Consider the following 22197-nt stretch of genomic DNA (forward strand, 5'->3'; position numbering starts at 1 on the left):
TTGTATCCCAATACATGTGACAATAATAAGTCAAATCAAATCAAAAAATCTGATGCAAAGTTAAGCAATCCGTACAGTCAGCATTTGTGAGGTGGGACTGAGGGATAAGGGTGAGGGTGGGATTGAGGGATAAGGGTGAAGGTTGGATGGAGGTATATGGGGAGAGGGTGGAGTTGAGGGATACGGGGAGAGAGTGGGATTGAGGGGCACGGGGAGATGGCTGATTTGAGACATTTTCAGGTACAGTGTAAATGGAGTTTTATTCTGTGTCTAAAGGCTGTAGCTGTCCTGGCTATGTTCGAAAACTAAAGGGAGAATTAATCTGCCTATCAGCCAGGGTGCCTGCTCCTGATCACTGTCCAGTGATCCCTGGGTTAGAGAGAGAGAGGGGAAATCAGCCAGGGTTCCTGCTCCTGATCACTGTCCAGTGATCCCTGGGTTAGAGAGAGAGAGAGGGGAAATCAGCCAGGGTTCCTGCTCCTGATCACTGTCCAGTGATCCCTGGGTTAGAGAGAGAGAGAGGGGAAATCAGCCAGGGTTCCTGCTCCTGATCACTGTCCAGTGATCCCTGGGTTAGAGAGAGAGAGAGGTGGGGGGGCGGGGGGGAGTTGGGGGGAGAGACATGAGGGGTTGGATTCATCGTATGGTTTCCAGCATTTATTGCCACCCTAGTTGCCCTTGGAGGGCAGTTGAGAGTCAGCCACATTGCTGTGGCTCTGGAGTCACATGTAGGCCAGACCGGGGTAAGGACGGCAGATTTCCTTCCCTAAAGGACATTAGTGAGCCAGATGGTTTTTTTCCGACAATTGACGATGAGGGAATGGGCACAGTCGCAACATTAAACTGCATTTGCCACCTGCCTGCCCACTTCACCAGTTCCCTCAGTAAAACACACACAAAAAGATCCCAGAAAATTACAATGATTCGGTGAGACATTTGGGCAAGACGACAGCTCAGTGACTGTCGCTGTTTGCTGTGCAGACACATGGATTTGGGCTGGTGTCTGTGGGAGTTTGCGCATTCTCCCCGTGCTTGCGTGGGTTTTCTCCGGGTGCTCCGGTTTCCTCCCACACCCCAAAGATGTGCTGTTAGGCTGATTGGCAGGAATAAATTGTCCCTAAATCAGATTCGTTCAATGTGGATGGCCATAAAACATTAGACAGGGGTCATGGGTGGAGAGGGGGGACTGGTGGTGTTGGGCGGCGCGGGCTCGTTGGGCCGAAGGGCCTGTTTCCCGGGCTGATTTTGTTCTTTTGGTGAGATAATTGGTTTATTGAATAGTTGCTTTGGTGAAAAGAATACAACAAGAATTTTTCAAAAATATTTTCCATCAACAATTTTAACACAACATTGGCAATCTGGCAAAGATCTCTTTAATTTGCATTTCCCAGACAGGAAAAGGAGGAGGCCATTCAGCCCCTTCTCCAGCCTGTTACACAGGAACAGGAAGAGGCCATTCAGCCCCTTCTCCAGCCTGTTACACAGGAACAGGAGGAGGCCCCAGTCAGCCCCTTCTCCAGCCTGTTACACAGGAACAGGAGGAGGCCCCATTCACCTCCCCTTGTTTGCTATGTTGAGATGTGAGGGAGATTGTTTGAGTGGGGACAGGGGGTGGCGCAGTGTTTGTTTGGGGGCTGAAGCTGGTGGTGTTTAAGGTGGGGCTGGGGTGAGGTTGAGATGTTGAAGGTTTCTCTGCAACACAGGATGAGGGTTTGAGGGTGGGGAGGTTGAGGGAGAGGGTGGGGGAGGTTGAGGGAGAGGGTGGGGGAGGTTGAGGGAGAGGGTGGGGGAGGTTGAGGGAGAGGGTGGGGGAGGTTGAGGGAGAGGGTGGGGGAGGTTGAGGGAGAGGGTAGGGGAGGTTGAGGGAGAGGGTAGGGGAGGTTGAGGGAGAGAGTAGGGGAGGTTAAGGGTGGGGATGGGGAGGTTGAGGGAGAGGGTGTGGGAGGTTGAGGGAGGGGATAGGGGAGGTTGAGGGAGAGGGTAGGGGAGGTTGAGGGAGAGGGTGGGGGAGGTTGAGGGAGAGGATGGGGAGGTTGAGGGAGAGGGTGGGGGAGGTTGAGGGAGAGGGTAGGGGAGGGAGAGGGTAGGGGAGGCTGAGGGAGAGAGTGGGGGAGGTTAAGGGTGGGGATGGGGAGGTTGAGGGTGGGGATGGGGGAGGTTGAGGGAGAGGGTAGGGGAGGTTGAGGGTGGGGATGGGGGAGGTTGAGGGAGAGGGTGGGGGAGGTTGAGGGAGAGGGTAGGGGAGGTTGAGGGAGAGGGTAGGGGAGGTTGAGGGAGAGGGTGGGGGAGGTTGATGGAGGTGACGGGGAGGTTGAGGGAGAGGGTGGGGGAGGTTGAGGGAGGGGATGGGGGAGGTTGAGGGAGAGGGTGGGGGAGGTTGAGGGAGAGGGTGGGGGAGGTTGAGGGAGAGGGTGGGGGAGGTTGAGGGAGGGGATGGGGGAGATTGAGGGAGAGGGTGGGGGAGGTTGAGGGAGAGGGTCGGGGAGGTTGAGGGAGAGGGTAGGGGAGGTTGAGGGAGCGGGTGGGGGAGGTTGAGGGAGAGGGTGGGGGATGTTGAGGGAGAGGGTAGGGGAGGTTGAGGGAGGGGGTAGGGGAGGTTGAGGGAGAGGGTAGGGGAGGTTGAGAGAGAGGGTAGGGGAGGTTGAGGGAGAGGGTGGGGGAGGTTGAGGGAGGAGATGGGGGAGGTTGAGGGAGGGGGTAGGGGAGGTTGAGGGAGGGGATGGGGAGGTTGAGAGAGAGGGTAGGGGAGGTTGAGGGAGAGGGTGGGGGAGGTTGAGGGAGGGGGTAGGGGAGGTTGAGGGAGGGGGTGGGAAGAAGGGGAATCTAACCCTGACAGCGGACCTTGTAGATAACACCTCCTGCCCCAACCAGAACGACCAAGATTGCGATGGTGACCAGAAGCCAGGCCCACCAGGGAAGAGGGTTCTTGAGATAGACCCTCAGATTGCCAGACTCATCCTTCTTTAACTCCACCTCAACTCCCTTGTACCCCTTGGAGCGGAGGGTATAGTTTTGCCCGTTGGCACTGATGATCTCAAACTTCTCGTAGGGGGGGATTAAGACTTCCTTGTGAGTCACATTGAACGAGTAATCCTGAATCAAGACACCGTAAGTCGTGTTCAGCTCAAAGAAAGTGACTTCTCCGAATTCCTTGGCTACTGTTTTTTTGAGCGAAGTGGAGGAAAAGTTTCCGAATCTCATCTCTCTGCCCTTTTCCCCAGAGTGGAAACACGATGTCCCTCGGTACACCTTTAACTGTTTGGAATCAGTTTTCAGTCTCTGAAGAGCGGTGGTGAGGAGATAGTGAAAACTTTTGAATTTGAATTCCTTGTTGTATTCACTGATGTCTCCGTACTTTGTAATCTGATTGTTAAAACTCTTGTGGCACCCTCCAATATGGGTGTAGTAACTTACAGCAATCATGTGCCCTTTACATAGACCCTTGGGTATGGATTTCCCATTCCACATGTTCTTGGCCTCAATCCAGGCCTCAGTATTGTTCAACTCTGCCTCTAAGGCCTCGCTCGCTATCTTGTCCTGGGCATCTGTCTGCGAGAACCAGAATGCGGCGGATTTCTCCTTCAAGTTCAGCTCAGTAGGAAAAAAGAAGTCGCCACACTTTTCACCATACCTGACCGAGGGACTGATCCAAGCTGCCAATCAGAAACACACAAATCAGAGACACTCTACTCATCCCCGCCTTGATATTCAATGTCAATACATCTCCCCCACTATCAACATCCTCGGGGTTACCATCACTGAATCCGCCCCCCCACTATCAACATCCTGGGGGTTACCATTGACCAGAAACTGAACTGGACCCAGCCATATAAACACAGTGGCTCCCAGAGCAGGTCAGAGGCTGGGGATCCTGCGGAGAGTAACTCACCTCCTGACTCCCTCCCAAAGCCTGTCCACCATCTACAAGGACACAAGTCAGGAGTGTGATGGCATACTCTCCACTTGCCTGGATGGGAGCGGCTCCCAACAACACTCGAGAAGATCGACACCATCCAGGACAAAGCAGCCCCGCTCGATCGACACACTAACCACAAACACTCACTCCCTCCACCCCCGACACACAGTGACAGCCGTGTGTACCATCTACAAGATGCCCCGCAGCGACTCACCAAGGCTCCTTAGGCAGCACCTTCCAAACCCACCACCTCTACCATCTAGAAGGACAAGGGCAGCAGATACCTGGGAACACCCCCCCACCTGGAGGTTCCCCTCCGAGTCACTCACTATCCCGACTTGGAAATATATCGGCCGTTCCTTCACTGTCACTGGGTCAAAATCCTGGAACTCCCTCCCTAACAGCACTGTGGGTGTACCTACACCACACGGGGACTGACTGATGTCCAATAACAATCCTGGAACTCCCTCCCTAACAGCACCATGGGTGTACCTACACCACACGGAGACTGACTGATGTCCAATAACAATCCTGGAACTCCCTCCCTAACAGCACTGTGGATGTACCTACACCACAGGGACTGCAGCGGGTTCAAGACGGCTGCTCACCCACCACCTTCTCAAGGGGCAATTCGGAATGGGGAGGAAATTTTGCCAGCCAGTGACGCCCATATCCCAGGAATGAATAAAATGAATACATACCCTTCCAGCGGGATTATCCACAGTTAACACCACAACAACATTTTGAATCTGTCTCAGTATTAATGAACCATCTCAATCTGATTAAGAGGAGAATTACCCAGGGAACATCAGACTGTGTGACAATAGGAGATAATAGGGGCAGATTTCCCAAAGATCGGACACACATAGAACATAGAACATTACAGCGCAGAACAGGCCCTTCGGCCCACGATGTTGCGCCGACCAGTTAAAAAACAATGACCCTCTAACCTAAACCAATCCCTTTTCGTCCATAAACCTATCCACGGATCTCTTAAACGCCCCCAAACTAGGCGCATTTACAACTGCAGCAGGCAGGGCATTCCAATCCCTCACCACCCTCTGGGTAAAGAACCTACCCCTGACATTCGTCCTATAACTACCCCCACTTAATTTAAAGCCATGTCCCCTCGTGCTAGCTTTCTCCATCTGAGGAAAAAGGCTATCACTATCCACCCTATCTAAACCTCTAATCATCTTATATGTTTCAATAAGATCCCCTCTTAGCTGCCTTCTTTCTAGCGAAAACAACCCCAAATCCCTCAGTCTCTCCTCATAGGACCTCCCCTCCATACCAGGCAACATCCTGGTAAACCTCCTCTGCACCCTCTCCAAAGCCTCCACATCCTTCCTGTAATGTGGGGACCAGAACTGCACACAGTACTCCAAGTGCGGCCGCACCAGAGTTGTGTACAGTTGCAACATGACGCTACGACTCCTAAATTCAATCCCCCTACCAGTAAACGCCAAGACACCGTATGCCTTCTTAACAACCTTATCTACTTGATTCCCAAATTTCAGGGATCTATGTACACATACACCTAGATCCCTCTGTTCATCCACACTATTCAGAGTCCTCCCGTTAGCCCTATACTCTACACATCTGTTATTCCTACCAAAGTGAATTACCTCATACTTCTCCGCATTAAACTCCATCCGCCACCTCTCGGCCCAGCTCTGCAACCTGTCCAAGTCTTCCTGCAAACTATGACACCCTTCCTCACTATCTACCACACCTCCGACTTTGGTGTCATCAGCAAATTTACTAATCCACCCAACTATACCCTCATCCAGATCATTAATAAAAATTACAAACAGCAGTGGCCCCAAAACAGATCCGAGGCACACCACTCGTAACCGAACTCCATGACGAATATTTACCATCAACCACCAGCCTCTGTCTCCTATCCGCTAGCCAATTCCTGATCCAATTTCCTAGATTACCCTCAATCCCATACATCTGCATTTTCTGTAGAAGCCTTCTATGGTGAACCTTATCAAACACAGAGATCCTTAAGGAGGATATCTGAATGGAGAGAGGTTTAGGGAGGGAGTTCCAGAGTTAGACCCCGACAACTTTCACCCAGTCTCACCTACCCCCACCCCTACCCCCAACCACACATCCACCCCCGGCAACTGAAGGAACGTCCGCCAAGGTGGACTGATGGAAATCGAGGGATGGTCAACAGGCTGGAATTGGAGGAGCACAGAGATATCAAAGATTACAGAGATAGGGAGGGATGTAGGGGCTGGAGGAGGTTACAGAGATAGGGAGGGGTGTAGGGGGCTGGAGGAGGTTACAGAGATAGGGAGGGTTGTAGGGGCTGGAGGAGGTTACAGAGATAGGGAGGGGTGTAGGGGCTGGAGGGGGTTACAGAGATAGGGAGGGGGTGTAGGGGCTGGAGGAGGTTACGGAGATCGAGAGGGATGTAGGGACTGGAGGAGATTACAGAGATAGGGAGGGGTGTAGGGGCTGGAGGAGGTTGCAGAGATAGGAAGGGGTATGGGGCTGGAGGAGGTTACAGAGATAGGGAGGGGGTGTAGGGGCTGGAGGAGATTACAGAGATAGGGAGGGGTGTAGGGGCTGGAGGAGGTTACAGAGATAGGGAGGGGGTGTAGGGGCTGGAGGAGATTACAGAGATAGGGAGGGGGATGGAATGCATCCGAGGGTTCTGAAAGAAATGGCGGAGGTGATAGTGGATGCCTTCGGTGAAGCCTTCCATTGTTTGCTGGAGCAGACGAGTGAAGGAGCAGGGAGACAGATAAGAAACTACCTGTTTAAAAACCTGTTTAAATAAGTTTAAAGCACTTTGTGGTAAGAACTAACCTTGTAGAACTGTTTAAGTCATTTCAAAGCATTTTTGTGGGCTTTTTGTATTTACCGCTTTAAGAATTCTGAGGGGGTGGTCAGAAGGGAGTTGAGGGGGAGCAAGTTTTAAATCAGCGCCAGGTTTAAAAGGAGGCCTGGTGTAGACAGCGGGCAGCGTTGGAGCGGGCAGTGGACTGAGAGGGAAACAGAGTGAGTTATTAGGGCTTAAGATCAAAAGGGCCGGGGGGAAAAAGGGCCAGGTAAGTTCGTGTGGCATGTGATGTGCGGTTTCTGTATGATGTGGGAACTGGTGGACCCCAGGGTCCTCCCCGGTGACCATGTCTGCAGTAAGTGCAGGTTGCTGGAGGAGCTCCAGCTCAAGGTAGATGAGCTGGCCTCTGAGCTACAGACACTGAGGCTCATCAGGGGGAGAGAGGGTGCCATTGTCAATGGGGTGCAAGTGAGGAAGGGGGGTGGAGAGAGGAGGAAGGTGGGTGGGGAGCGGAGGCCTCAGCATCTCAATCTGCGTAACAGGTTTGAGGTTCTTGCTTCCAGTGTGGACGAAGACGAGGGAGGTGAGGTCGGTGAGCAAACTGCACACGGTACAGTGATGCAGCAGGACATAGGCAAAGAGAAGGTGAAAAGGAACGTAGTAGTGATTGGGGATAGTGGGGTTAAGGGTATTGACACTGTCCTTTGTCACAATGACAAAGTGCACAAAAGGGTGTGTTGTCTGCCTGGTGCTCGGGTACAGGATGTCGCATCTGGGCTGCAGAGGAACCTGGAATGGGAGGGTGAGAATCCGGTTGTTGTGGTACATGTGGGTGCCAGCGACGTAGGCAAAATGCGAACTGAGGATCTGGGGAGGGAGTATGAAAAGCTGGGAATGGAATTAAAAAGTAGAACCGACAAGGTGGTCATCTCTGGGCTACTGCCTGAACTGAGTGCAGACGGGCGTAGGGTTGATAGGATTAAGGAAGTGAATGGGTGGCTCAGGCAGAGAGTGGGGGTCAATGGGTGCTATTCGGATTGGCGGTTGGTGACTAGTGGAGTGCCTCAGGGGTCGGTGCTGGGGCCTCAGCTATTTACCATTTATATAGATGATCTGGAGGAGGGAACTGAGTGTATGGTGTCGAAATTTGCTGATGACACCAAGATTGGTGGAACGGCAAATTGCGCGGAGGGTGTGGAGAGTCTACAGAAGGATCTAGATAGGCTGGGCGAATGGGCCAGGAACTGGCAAATGGAATTTAATGTTGGCAAGTGCGAGGTGGTCCACTTTGGTAAGAAGAATGGTAGGAAGGATTATTACTTACATGGCGAAAAACTGCAGCAGGCGACGGTGCAGAGGGACCTCGGGGTCCTTGTGCATGAGTCGCAAAAACCCAGCTTGCAGGTGCAGCAGGTGGTCAGGAAGGCAAATGGGATGCTGGCCTTCATAGCGAGGGGGATTGAATATAAAAGTAGGGAGGTCTTGCTGCAACTGTATAGGGCATTGGTGAGACTGCAGCTGGAGTACTGTGTGCAGTTTTGGTCACCGCACTTGCAGAAGGATATTTTGGCCTTGGAGGGAGTGCAGAGGAGGTTCACTAGGCTGATACCGGAGTTGAGGGGGTTGAACTATGAAGAGAGATGAAATAGACTGAGTCTGTACTCGTTGGAGTTTAGAAGGATGAGGGGGGATCTTACAGAGACGTATAAGATAATGAAGGCGATGGATAGGGTAGAGGTAGAGAGATTCTTCCCGCTTAGAAAGGATAGCAGGACTAGAGGGCACAGCCTCAAGATAAGGGGGGGGGGGCAGTTTAGATCGGAGTTGAGGAGGAACTTCTTCACTCAAGGGGTGGTGAATCTCTGGAATTCTCTGCCCATTGAAGTGGTGGAGGCTACCTCGCTGAATGTATTTAAGTCACGGGTAGATAGATTTTTGACAGACAAGGGAATTAAGGGTTATGGGGAGAAAGCAGGAAAGTGGAACTGATCCACTTCAGAGCAGCCATGATCTTATTGAATGGCGGGGCAGGCTCGAAGGGCGAGATGGACTACTCCTGCTCTACAGAGATAAGGAGGGGTATAGGGGCTGGAGGATGATACAGAGATAGGGAGGGGTGTAGGGACTAGAGGAGGTTACAGAGATAAGGAGGGGTGTAGGAGCTGGAGGAGGTTACAGAGATAGGGAGGGGTGTAGGGACTGGAAGAGGTTACAGAGATAAGGAGGGGTGTATGAGCTGGAGGAGGTTACAGAGATAGGGAGGGATGTAAGGGCTGGAGGAGGTGACGTTTTCAAATTTGGACTGAGAAACACAATGCAATCAGCACTGACCCTCTGACAGTGCGGCACTCCCTCAGCACTGACCCTCTGACAGTGCGGCGCTCCCTCAGCACTGACCCTCTGACAGTGCGGCGCTCCCTCAGCACTGACCCTCTGACAGTGCGGCACTCCCTCAGCACTGACCCTCTGACAGTGCGGCACTCCCTCAGCACTGACCCTCTGACAGTGTGGCACTCCCTTGATACGGAGCCCGGAACTATGTACAGTGACTCCTATTTTGAACTGAACTCTCTCTGCAAATAAAGTGAAAGGATTTTTTTTCCTGACAATGTTTGAGTTGCCTGTTCAGTACTATGCACAGACTGCTCCAACTCCCACCCTTGTGATTTGAGCACTTTTTCACAAGTCTACACATTTGTACCTGCATGTACAATTGTCACGTAAGGGAAAGGAAATCAGGTGTTTTATGACACGAACCGACAATTAAAAGTTGTGCAGAGACGGTAAGGTTTTTGAGAACAAGTTGGAGTTTATCAAAACATGAAGTTGTTCCTCTTCGCTCTGCTACTGACATCCTGTAAGTATTTATTTATATATAATAGACAGTTCTGATTGTTACAAACAGGACAGGTATTCTTTCTCAAAGATTTAAGCAGCTGTCACACTGCAGAACATTTCAGTCTCTGTCTCTCCCCCCGACTCTCTCAAATCTCATTGCTGTTGGAATAACTAAATGTTTCATAACATAAGAACATAAGAAATAGGAGCAGGAGGAGGCCATCTCGCCCCTCGAGCCTGCCCCGCCATTCAATTTGATCTGAAGTGGATCAGTTCCATTTTCCTGCTTTCTCCCCATAACCCTTAATTCCCTTGTCTGTCAAAAACCTATCGACCCGTGGTTTAAATATATTTAGCGAGGCAGCCTCCACCACTTCAACGGGCAGAGAATTCCAGAGATTCACCACCCTTTGAGTGAAGAAGTTCCTCCTCAACTCCGTTCTAAACCGCCTCCCCCTTTATCTTGAGGCTGTGCCCTCTAGTCCTACTGTCCTTTCTGAGCGGGAAGAATCTCTCTACCTCTACCCTATCCATCCCCTTCATTATCTTATACATCTCTATAAGATCCCCCCTCATCCTTCCAAACTCCAACGAGTACAGACCCAGTTTATTCAGTCTCTCTTCATAGCTCAACCCCCTCAACTCCGGTATCAGCCTAGTGAACCTCCTCTGCACTCCCTCCAAGGACAATATATCCTTCCACAAGTGCGACGACCAAAACTGCACACAGTACTCCAGCTGCGGCCTCACCAGTGCCCTGTACAGTTGCAGCAAGACCTCCCTACTTTTATATTCAATCCCCCTCGCTATGAAGGCCAGCATCCCATTCGCCTTCCTGACCACCTGCTGCACCTGCAGGCTGGGTTTTTGCAACTCATACACAAGGACCCCCAGGTCCCTCTGCACTGTAGCATGCTGCAGCTTTTCGCCCTTTAAATAATAATCCCTCCTACTATTATTCCTGCCAAAGTGGATAACCTCACACTTGCTAACATTGTATTCCATCTGCCAGGTCCTCGCCCACTCGCTCAGCCTATCCAGATCCCTCTGCAGACTTTCCACACCCTCCGCGCAATTTGCTTTTCCACTCATCTTTGTGTCATCAGCAAATTTCGTTACCCTACACTCAGCCCCCTCCTCCAGATCATCTATATAAATGGTAAATAGCTGAGGCCCCAGCACCGATCCCTGCAGCACTCCACTAGTCACCAACCGCCAACCAGAATAGCACCCACTGATACCAACTCTCTGCTTCCTATTAGACAGCCAATCCTCTAAACACGCTAACTGCTTACCCCCAACTCCATGCATCCTAACCTTCTGAAGCAACCTTTTGTGCGGCACCTTATCAAACGCCTTCTGAAAATCAAGAAACACCATATCCACCGGTTCCCCTCCATCCACCTCACTCGTCACATCCTCATAGAATTCCAATAAATTCGTCAGACACGACTTCCCCTTCACGAATCCGTGTTGCGTCTGCTCTATCAAACCATTCTTTTCTAGGTGCCTCGCTATTTCTTCTTTGATTACGGATTCAAGCATTTTTCCAACTACAGACGTTAAACTAACTGGCCTATAATTCCCTGCCTTTTGCCTGCTACCCTTTTTAAACAGCAGCGTAACATTAGCCATTTTCCAATCTTCCGGCACTTCCCCGGAATCCAGCGAGGTTTGGTAAATAATCACTAAGGCGCCTACTGTCACCTCTGCCATTTCCCTCAGAACCCTGGGATGCATTCCATCCGGTCCTGGGGACTTGTCCACCATCAGTCCCGCTAGTCAATCAAGCACTACCTCTCTAGTGACAGTAATCGCATTCAGGCCCTCAACTCCTACCATCCTTCTCTCTTTAATATCCGGCAAACTATTCGTGTCCTCATCCGTGAAGACCGAGGCAAAAAACTTATTTAAGGCCTCAGCCATTTCCTCATCTTCCACCACTAAATCCCCCCTCTCATCCTCCAAGGGTCCAACTTTCACTCTAGCCAGCCTCCTTCTCTTTATATATTTGTAAAAACTCTTACTGTCCTTTTTTATATTTAGTGCTAGTTTAGCTTCATAGTCTATCCTTCCTTTCTTTATCAGCTTCTTCGTCTTTCTTCGTTGATTTTTAAACCTCTCCCAATCCTCTAATCGCCCACTACTTTTAGCATCAGCTTTTAATTTAATACTCTCCTTTATTTCCTTCGATAACCACGGCTGATTATCTCGTCTCCTACAATCCTTCTTTACCATTGGAATAAATTTCTGCTGAGCACTGAGAAAGATCTCCTTAAAGATCCTCCACTGTTCCTCAGCAGTCCTACCGACCAATCTGCGCCCCCAATCTACATTTGCCAATTCCTCTTTCATCCTATCGTACTCCCCTCTGTTCAAACAGAGGACACAGGTCCGGGACCCTACTTTCTCATCCTCCATCTGCATCAAAAACTCCACCATACAATGATCACTCGTCCCAAGAGGATCCCTCACAACAAGGTCCCTAATTCTTCCTGCCTCGTTACACAGCACCAGATCTAAGATAGCTCGCTCCCTCGTCGGTTCCATCACACACTGTTCAAAGAAACTATCCCGACAGCATTCCAGAAACTCTTCCTCAAGCCCACCGCGTCCGACATGGGTCAACCAATCAATATGTAGATTGAAATCCCCCATAATTATCGCCATTCCATTTCTGCACGCAGCATTTATTTGCTTGTTTATAGCCCGCCCCACCTCCAGGTCATTATTTAGGGGCCTATAGACCACACCCACCAGCGTCTTCCTCCCCTTACTGTTCCTTATCTCCACCCACAACGATTCCACGTTCTGCTCTTTGGAGCCTGTATCTTCCCTTACTAGTGTCCAAAGATGTGCAGGTTAGGGTGGATTGGCCATGCTCAATTGTCCCTTCGTGTCCAAAGATGTGCAGGTTAGGGGGATTGGCCATGCTAAATTGTCCCTTACTGTCCAAAGATGTGCAGGTTAGGGGGATTGGCCATGCTAAATTGTCCCTTACTGTCCAAAGATGTGTAGGTTAGGGTGGATTGGCCATGCTCAATTGTCCCTTAGTGTCCAGAGATGTTTAGGTTAGGGGGATTGGCCATGCTAAATTGTCCCTTAGTGTCCAAAGATGTGTAGGTTAGGGTGGATTGGCCATGCTAAATTGTCCCTTAGTGTCCAAAGATGTGCAGGTTAGGGGGATTGGCCATGTTAAATTGCCCCTTAGTGTCCAAAGATGTGCAGGTTAGGGGGATTGGCCATGCTGAATTGCCCCTTAGTGTCCAAAGATGTGCAGGTAGGGGGATTGGCCATGCTAAATTGCCCCTTACTGTCCAAAGATGTGCAGGTTAGGGGGATTGGCCATGCTAAATTGTCCCTTAGTGTCCAAAGATGTGCAGGTTAGGGGGATTGGCCATGCTAAATTGTCCCTTAGTGTCCAAAGATGTGCAGGTTAGGGTGGATTGGCTGTGCTAAATTGCCCTTAATGTCAGGGGGATGAGCAGGGTAAATGAGTGGGGTTATGGGGATAGGGCCTGGGTGGGATTGTTGATGGTGCTGATTCAATGGGCTGAATGGCCTCCTTGTGGACTGTCGATTCTCTGTGGTTAGGACAGTTGGAAATGCCATCTCTGTCTTTCTGATTGGCAGCTTGGGATGTCGCTGATCCCTCAGTCAGCGATGGTGGGCGTTGCGGAGATCCACGCACGAGCAAACATCTGAACATGGTGGAGAACTCCGCTGCGTTCTATTTCTCCCAGACAGAGGCTCAGGATAAGATGGCAGCCCAGTGTTTAAAGACAGAGCTGACCAAGACTGGGTTAACTTCGGTCTGGAACTCAGCCAACAAAACCTGGAGGGAGCGGAATCTCCCCATTCCCCAGGGTCTTCGCGAGGAGCACATGGTGGCGGTGACGGCCTACACCCACGATGGGTCTTTGTACCGTATCTTCAACAACCAGACCGAATACTTGGGCCACATTGACCAATACAACACCAATTTCCAGCTCAAGAGTTTTCACTACCTCCTGACTATCGCTGTCCAGAACCTGAGGGATTCTTCCGGAAAGTTCCCCGTCTACCGGGGCACCACCATCTCAATGTTCGGGGAACGGGGCCAAAAGATGAGGTTTGGCAGGTTTGCCTCTACCTCGTTCTCGAGGGATAAGGCCGAGGAGTTCGGGCCCAAGACTTTATTCACTCTCAACACGACGTACGGCGTTTCGATCCAGAAATACTCCTTCTTCGAGGAGGAGCAGGAGGTCTTGGTGCCCCCCTACGAAAAGTTTGAGATCATCAGGGCTGAAGGGTCGGGAGGACACTGCAACTTCACCCTCCGCTCCAGGGGGTACGAGGGAGTTGAGGTGGGGTTGGAGGAGGATGGGAATGGATGTCTGAGGGTCTATCTCAAGAGGCATCTTCCCTGGTGGGCCTGGCTCCTGATCACCATGGTGATCTTGCTCGTTCTGGTTGGGGTCGGAGGTGGTATCTACAAGGTTTGCTGTCAGGATTACATTCCCCACAACCTCCTGCCACCCTCAACCCCTCATCCTGTGTAGCAAAGAGTCCTTGGACAACTCAACACCCCCCCTCTACCCACATCCCCACCTTAAACACCACCAACTTCAGCCCCAGTCCCCCCTCAAACAATCTCCCCCCTCACATCACAACATAGCAAACGATGGGCTGAATGGGGCCTCCTCCTGTTCCTGTGTAACAGGCTGGAGAAGGGGCTGAATGGCCTCCTCCTGTTCCTGTGTAACAGGCTGGAGAAGGGGCTGAATGGCCTCCTCCTGTTCCTGTGTAACAGGCTGGAGAAGGGGCTGAATGGCCACCTCCTGTTCCTGTGTAACAGTCTGGAGAAGGGGCTGAATGGCCACCTCCTGTTCCTGTGTAACAGGCTGGAGTAGGGGCTGAATGGCCTCCTCCTGTTCCTGCCTTGTAAATGCAAATTAAAGAGATCTTTGCCAGATTGCCAATGTTGTGTTAAAATTGTTGATGGAAAACATGTTTGAAAAATTCTTTTATTCTTTTCACCAAAGCAACTTTTCAATAAACCAAATATCTCACCAAATGCCTCACCTAATCATTGTAACTTACTGGGATCCTGCTGTGTGTATTTTACTGAGGGAATTGGTGAAGTGGGCAGGCAGGTGGCAAATGCAATTTAATGTGGTGAGTGTACCCATTCCCTCACTGATAAGGAACTAATTCCATCTTCAGGTTTGCTGATGACCCCACCGTAGTGGGCCGGATCTCAAACAATGATGAGACAGAGAACAGGAATGAGATCGAGAATCTGGTGAACTGGTTCAGCAACAATAATCCCTCCCTCAATGTCAACAAAACCAAGGAGATTCTCATCGACTTCAGGAAGTGTAAAGGGGAACATGTCCCTGTCTACATCAATGGGGATGGAGTAGAAAGGGTCGAGAGCTTCAAGTTTTTAGGTGTCCAGGTCACCAACAACCTGTCCTGGTCCCCCCAACGCTGACACTATAGTTAAGAAAGCCCCACCAACACCTCTACTTTCTCAGAAGACTAAGGAAATTTGGCATGTCCGCTACGGACTCTCACCAACTTTTACAGATGCCCCATAGAAAGCATTCTTTCTGGTTGGATCACAGCTCGGTCTGGGCTCCTGCTCTGCCCAAGACCGCAAGGAACTACTAAAGGGTGGTGAATGTAGCCCCAATCCATCACACAAACCAGCCTCCCATCCATTGACTCTGTCTACACTTCCCGCTGCCTCGGGGAAAAGCAGCCGGTATAATCAAGGACCCCCCAACGCACCTCAGATATTCTCTCTTCCGACCTCACATTAAGTTGATCTTTGTCTACATCCTAGCTATGACTGTAACACGACATTGTTCACTCTCTTCTTTCCTTCTTTATGCACGGTATGCTTTGTCTGAATCACGCGCAAGAAACAATACCTTTCACTGTATCCCAATACAGGCGACAATAATAAATCAAATCACATCAAATCAAAGTGGTGGGCGGAGAGTGAGAGTCTCGGATACACAGCATTGATCTGGAATAAATATAAGTTCTCTCTCACACTGATGGAAACACAGCAACTAGAATCAGGAGGAGGCCCTTTGGCCCTTCGAGCTTGCTCTGTCATTCATTCTAATCACGGCTGATGATCGAATTCAATATCCGGACCAGGAAGGCTGAGCGGATTAGGATTAAATTCAGTCACTGAGAGTAAGCGCGCAGGTACAGCAGGCAGGAAAGAAGGGAAATGGTGTTTTACTGCAATTGTACAGGGTGTTGGTGAGGCCACACCTGGAGTATTGTGTACAGTTTTGGTCTCCTTATCTGAGGAAGGATGTCCTTGCTATAGAGGGAGCACAGCGAAGGTTCCCCAGGCTGATTCCTGGGATGGCAGGTCTGTCATATGAGGAGAGACTGAGTGGGTTAGGATTATATTCACTGGAGTTTAGAAGAGTGAGAGGGGATCTGATAGAAACTTATAAAATTCACACAGGGTTAGACAGGGTCAATTCAGAAAGAATGTTCCCCATGGTGAGGGGAGTCCAGAACTAGGGGGTCAGAGTTTGAGGATAAGGGGTAAACGTTTTAGAACTGAGGGGAGGGGAAATTTCTTCACCCAGAGGGTGGGGAATGTGTGGAATTCACTCCCACAGAAAGTAGTTGAGGCCAAAACGTTGTGTGGATTTTGATTTGATTTATTATTGTCACATATATTGGAAAACAGGGAAAATGATTGTTTCTTGTGCCCTTATTAATCAGGAACCGATCTATCTCTGTCTTAAAGACACTCAGTGACCCGGCCTCCTCTGGGGCAAAGAGTTCCACACATTCCCCACTCTCTGGCTGAAGAAATTCCTCCTCATCTCTGTTTTAAAGGATCGTCCCTTTAGCCTGAGGTTGTTCCCTCTGGTTCTAGTTTTTCCTACTAGTGGAAACACCCTCTCCATGTCCACTCTATCCAGGGCCTCGCAGTATCCTGTAAGTTTCAATAAGATCCCCCCCTCATCCTTCTAAACTCCATCGAGTACAGACCCAGAGTCCTCAACCCGTTCCTCATACGACAAGCTCTTCATTCCAGGGATCATTCTTGTGAACCTCCTCTGGACCCTTTCCAAGACCAGCACATCCTTCCTTACATACGGAGCCCAAAACTGCTCACAATTCTCCAAATGGGGTCTGACCAGAGCCTTATCCAGCCTCAGAAGCCCATTCCTGCTCTTGTATTCTAGTCCTCTCGACATGAATGCTAACATTGTATTTACCTTCCTAACTGCCGACTGAACCAGCACGTTAACCTGAAGAGAATCTTGAACAAGGATTCCCAAATCCCTCTGTGTTTCTGATTCCCAAAGCTTTTCCCCATTTACAAAATAGTCTCTGTTTCCATTCCTCTATCCAAAGTGCAGAACCTCACACTTTTCCACATTGCATTACATCTGACACTTCTTACCCACTCCCCGAACCTGTCCAAGTCCCTCTGCACCCCATCCATTTTCCACAAGTGTCCATCAACTGCTCGATTGCACCATCTGCAAATTTTGCAATCATGCCCCCAGTTCCATCTTCGAGATCATTAATGTACATAATGTAACACTCCCTCAGCACTGACCCTGTGACAGTGCGGCACTCCCTCAGCACTGACCCTCTGACAGTGCGGCACTCCCTCAGCACTGACCCTCTGACAGTGCGGCACTCCCTCAGCACTGACCCTCTGAGAGTGTAACCTCCCTCAGCACTGACCCTCTGACAGTGTAACACTCCCTCAGCACTGACCCTCAGACAATGTGGCACTCCCTCAGCACTGACCCAGTGACAGTGCGGCACTCCCTCAGCACTGACCCTCTGACAGTGCGGCACTCCCTCAGCACTGACCCAGTGACAGTGCGGCACTCCCTCAGCACTGACCCTCTGACAGTGTAACACTCCCTCAGCACTGACCCTCTGACAGTGTAACACTCCCTCAGCACTGACCCTCTGACAGTGTAACACTCCCTCAGCACTGACCCTCTGACAGTGCGGCGCTCCCTCAGCACTGACCCTCTGACAGTGCGGCACTCCCTCAGCACTGACCCTCTGACAGTGCAGCACTCCCTCAGCACTGACCCTCTGACAGTGCGGCGCTCCCTCAGCACTGACCCTCTGACAGTGCGGCACTCCCTCAGCACTGACCCTCTGACAGTGCGGCGCTCCCTCAGCACTGACCCTCTGACAGTGCGGCACTCCCTCAGCACTAACCCTCTGACAGTGCGGCGCTCCCTCAGCACTGACCCTCTGACAGTGCGGCACTCCCTCAGCACTGACCCTCTGACAGTGCTGCGCTCCCTCAGCACTGACCCTCTGACAGTGCGGCGCTCCCTCAGCACTGACCCTCTGACAGTGCGGCGCTCCCTCCAGCACTGACCCTCTGACAGTGCGGCGCTCCCTCAGCACTGACCCTCTGACAGTGCGGCGCTCCCTCAGCACTGACCCTCTGACAGTGTAACACTCCCTCAGCACTGACCCTCTGACAGTGCGGCGCTCCCTCGGCACTGACCCTCTGACAGTGCGGCGCTCCCTCAGCACTGACCCTCTGACAGTGCGGCGCTCCCTCAGCACTGACCCTCTGACAGTGCGGCGCTCCCTCAGCACTGACCCTCTGACAGTGCGGCGCTCCCTCAGCACTGACCCTCTGACAGTGCGGCACTCCCTCAGCACTGACCCTCTAACAGTGCGGCACTCCCTCAGCACTGACCCTCTGACAGTGCGGCACTCCTCAGCACTGACCCTCTGACAGTGCGGCGCTCCCTGGGTTAGAGAGAGAGGGAGAGGAAATCAGCCAGGGTTCCTGCTCCTGATCACTGTCCAGTGATCCCTGGATTAGAGAGAGAGAGGGGAAATCAGCCAGGGTTCCTGCTCCTGATCACTGTCCAGTGATCCCTGGGTTAGAGAGAGAGAGAGAGGAAATCAGCCAGGGTTTCCTGCTCCTGATCACTGTCCAGTGATCCCTGGATTAGAGAGAGAGAGGGGGGAAATCAGCCAGGGTCCCTGCTCCTGATCACTGTCCAGTGATCCCTGGATTAGAGAGAGAGAGGGGGGAAATCAGCCAGGGTTCCTGCTCCTGATCACTGTCCAGTGATCCCTGGGTTCGAGAGAGAGAGAGAGGAAATCAGCCAGGGTTCCTGCTCCTGATCACTGTCCAGTGATCCCTGGGTTAGAGAGAGAGAGAGAGGGGAAATCAGCCAGGGTTCCTGCTCCTGATCACTGTCCAGTGATCCCTGGGTTAGAGAGAGAGAGGGGAAATCAGCCAGGGTTCCTGCTCCTGATCACTGTCCAGTGATCCCTGGGTTAGAGAGAGAGGGGGGAAATCAGCCAGGGTTCCTGCTCCTGATCACTGTCCAGTGATCCCTGGGTTAGAGACAGAGAGAGGGGAAATCAGCCAGGGTTCCTGCTCCTGATCACTGTCCAGTGATCCCTGGATTAGAGAGAGAGGGGGGAAATCAGCCAGGGTTCCTGCTCCTGATCACTGTCCAGTGATCCCTGGGTTAGAGAGAGGGGAAATCAGCCAGGGTTCCTGCTCCTGATCACTGTCCAGTGATCCCTGGGTTAGAGAGAGAGAGAGGGGAAATCAGCCAGGGTTCCTGCTCCTGATCACTGTCCAGTGATCCCTGGGTTAGAGAGAGAGAGGAGAAATCAGCCAGGGTTCCTGCTCCTGATCACTGTCCAGTGATCCCTGGGTTAGAGAGAGAGAGGGGGGAAATCAGCCAGGGTTCCTGCTCCTGATCACTGTCCAGTGATCCCTGGGTTAGAGAGAGAGAGAGGTGGGAGGTGGGGGGGAGTTGGGGGGAGAGACATGAGGGGTTGGATTCATCGTATGGTTTCCAGCATTTATTGCCCATCTCTAGTTGACCCTGGAGGGCAGTTGAGAGACACCCACATTGCTGTGTCTCTGGAGTCACATGTAGGCCAGACCGGGGTAAGGACGGCAGATTTCCTTCCCTAAAGGACATTAGTGAGCCAGATGGTTTTTTCCAACAGTTGACGATGAGGGAATGGGTACACTCACGACATTAAACTGCATTTGCCACCTGCCTGCCCACTTCACCAGTTCCCTCAGTAAAAACACACACAAAAAGATCCCAGAAAGTTACAATGATTAGGTGAGACATTTGGTGAGATAATTGGTTTATTGAATAGTTGCTTTGGTGAAAAGAATACAACAAGAATTTTTCAGAAATATTTTCCATCAACAATTTTAACACAACATTGGCAATCTGGCAAAGATCTCTTTAATTTGCATTTCCAGACAGGAAAAGGAGGAGGCCATTCAGCCCCTTCTCCAGCCTGTTACACAGGAACAGGAGGAGGCCATTCAGCCCCTTCTCCAGTCTGTTACACAGGAACAGGAGGAGGCCATTCGGCCCCTTCTCCAGCCTGTTACACAGGAACAGGAGGAGGCCAGTCAGCCCCTTCTCCAGCCTGTTACACCTCCCCTTGTTTGCTATGTTGAGATGTGAGGGAGATTGTTTTGAGTGGGGACAGGGGGTGGCGCAGTGTTGTTTGGGGGCTGAAGCTGGAGGTGTTTAAGGTGGGGCTGGGGTGAGGTTGAGATGTTGAAGGTTTCTCTGCAACACAGGATGAGGGTGAGAGGGTGGGGAGGTTGAGGGAGAGGGTGGGGGAGAGCGTGGGGAGGTTGAGGGAGAGGGTGGGGGAGGTTGAGGGAGGGGGTAGGGGAGGTTGAGGGAGGGGATGGGAGGTTGAGGGAGAGGGTGGGGGAGGTTGAGGGAGGGGTAGGGGAGGTTGAGGGAGGGGGTGGGGGAGGTTGAGGGAGAGGGTGGGGTAGTTGAGGGAGGGGGTGGGGAGGTTGAGGGAGAGGGTGGGGAGGTTGAGGGAGAGGGTAGGGGAGGTTGAGGGAGAGGGTGGGGGAGGTTGAGGGAGGGGGTAGGGGAGGTTGAGGGAGAGGGTGGGGAGGTTGAGGGAGGGGTGGGGGAGGTTGAGGGAGAGGGTGGGGTAGGTTGAGGGAGGGGGTGGGGGAGGTTGAGGGAGAGGATGGGGGAGATTGAGGGAGAGGGTGGGGAGGTTGAGGGAGTGGGTAGGGGAGGTTGAGGGAAGGGATGGGGAGGTTGAGGGAGGGAGTGGGGGAGGTTGAGGGAGGTGGAGAGGGTGGGGGAGGTTGAGGGAGAGGGTAGGGGAGGTTGAGGGAGGGGGTGGGGGGGGAGGTGAGTGGAGGAGGGTAGGGAGGTTGAGGAAGGGATGGGGAGGTTGAGGGAGGGAGGTGGGGGAGGTTGAGGGAGGGGGTAGGGGAGGTTGAGGGAGGGGGTAGGGGAGGTTGAGGGAGGTGGGGGAGGTTGAGGGAGGGGTAGGGGAGGTTGAGGGAGGGGGTAGGGGAGGTTGAGGGAGGGGGTGGGAAGAAGGGAATCTAACCCTGACAGCGGACCTTGTAGATAACACCTCCTGCCCCAACCAGAACGACCAAGATTGCGATGGTGATCAGAAGCCAGGCCCACCAGGGAAGATGGTTCTTGAGATAGACCCTCAGATTGCCAGACTCATCCTTCTCCAACCCCACCTCAACTCCCTTGTACCCCTTGGAGCGGAGGTATAGCGTTGCCCGTCGGCACTGATGATCTCAAACTTCTCGTAGGGGGGGATTAAGACCTCCTGCTGAGTCCTGTTGAACGAGTAATCCTGAATCAAGGCTCCGTAAGTCGTGTTCAGCTGAAAGAAAGTGGCTTTTCCGAATTCCTTGGCTACTCTTTCCGAGAGCGAAGTGGAGGCAAAGTATCCGAATCTCATCTCTCTGCCCTTTTCCCCAGAGTGGTAACACGCTGTGCCTCGATACACCTTTAACTGTTTGGAATCAGTTTTCAGTCTCTGAAGAGCGGTGGTGAGGAAATAGTGAAAACTTTTGAATTCGAATTCCTTGTTGTATTCGCTGATGTCTCCGTACATTGCAATCTGATCGTTAAAACACTTGTGGCACCCTCCACTATGGGTGTAGTAACTTACAGCAATCATGTGCTCTTTACATAGACCCTTGGGTATGGATTTCCAATTCCACATGTTCTTGGCCTGAGCCCAGGCCTCAGCGCAGACCGCAGTCTTGGTCAACTCTGCCTCTAATTTCTCGCTCGCTATCTCGTCCTGGGCATGTGTCTGCGAGAACCAGAATGCAGCGGATTTCTCCTTCAAGTTCAGCTCAGTGGGAAAAGAGAAGTTGCCACACTCTTCACCATAGCTGACCGAGGGACTGACCCAATCTGCCAATCAGAAACACACAAATCAGAGACACTCTACTCATCCCCGCCTTGACATTCAATGTCAATACATCTCCCCCACTATCAACATCCTGGGGTTACCATCACTGAATCCACCCCCCCCACTATCAACATCCTGGGGGTCACCATCACTGAATCCCCCCCGTATCAACATCCTGGGGGTTACCATCACTGAATCCCCACCCCCACTATCAACATCCTGGGGGTTACCATCACTGAATCCCCACCCCCACTATCAACACCCTGGGGGTTACCATCACTGAATCCCCACCCCCACTATCAACACCCTGGGGGTTACCATTGACCAGAAACTGAACTGGGACCCAGCCATATAAACACAGTGGTTCCCAGAGCAGGTCAGAGGCTGGGAATCCTGCGGAGAGTAACTCACCTCCTGACTCCCTCCA

At 51.8% G+C, this 22197-nt stretch overlaps 3 protein-coding genes across 3 annotated transcripts in view; 1 reads left to right on the forward strand and 2 right to left on the reverse strand.

Annotated features, from left to right (window-relative positions):
• The window catches only part of LOC145339779 (NAD(P)(+)--arginine ADP-ribosyltransferase 2-like), a 31206-nt gene extending 27738 nt beyond the window's left edge, over positions 1–3468 (reverse strand). The window contains exon 1 of the mRNA XM_080184307.1: positions 2829–3468. Within this exon, the coding sequence (XP_080040433.1) occupies positions 2829–3468 (640 nt within the window). The remainder of the gene's footprint in view (positions 1–2828) is intronic.
• A 5899-nt stretch (positions 3469–9367) lies between these two features.
• Positions 9368–14358, forward strand: LOC145339782 (erythroblast NAD(P)(+)--arginine ADP-ribosyltransferase-like). Its single transcript, XM_080184309.1, has 2 exons — positions 9368–9573; positions 13188–14358. The coding sequence occupies exons 1-2, from the start codon at positions 9537–9539 to the stop codon at positions 14093–14095; spliced, it is 945 nt and encodes a 314-aa protein (XP_080040435.1). The 5' UTR covers positions 9368–9536; the 3' UTR covers positions 14096–14358.
• A 6573-nt stretch (positions 14359–20931) lies between these two features.
• LOC145339780 (GPI-linked NAD(P)(+)--arginine ADP-ribosyltransferase 1-like) lies at positions 20932–21772 on the reverse strand (the record flags this gene model as incomplete). The annotated part of the gene is given in 2 exon segments (XM_080184308.1): positions 20932–21119; positions 21122–21772. Coding segments are annotated over 2 exon segments (839 nt in total), but the record flags the coding sequence as incomplete, so codon positions are not given.
• Between the last annotated feature and the right edge of the window lie 425 nt (positions 21773–22197).

The sequence above is a fragment of the Carcharhinus amblyrhynchos genome, unplaced genomic scaffold (genome assembly GCF_965287045.1).
Source record: "Carcharhinus amblyrhynchos unplaced genomic scaffold, sCarAmb.v2.hapA scaffold_669, whole genome shotgun sequence".
Classification (NCBI taxonomy): Eukaryota; Metazoa; Chordata; class Chondrichthyes; order Carcharhiniformes; family Carcharhinidae; genus Carcharhinus; species Carcharhinus amblyrhynchos.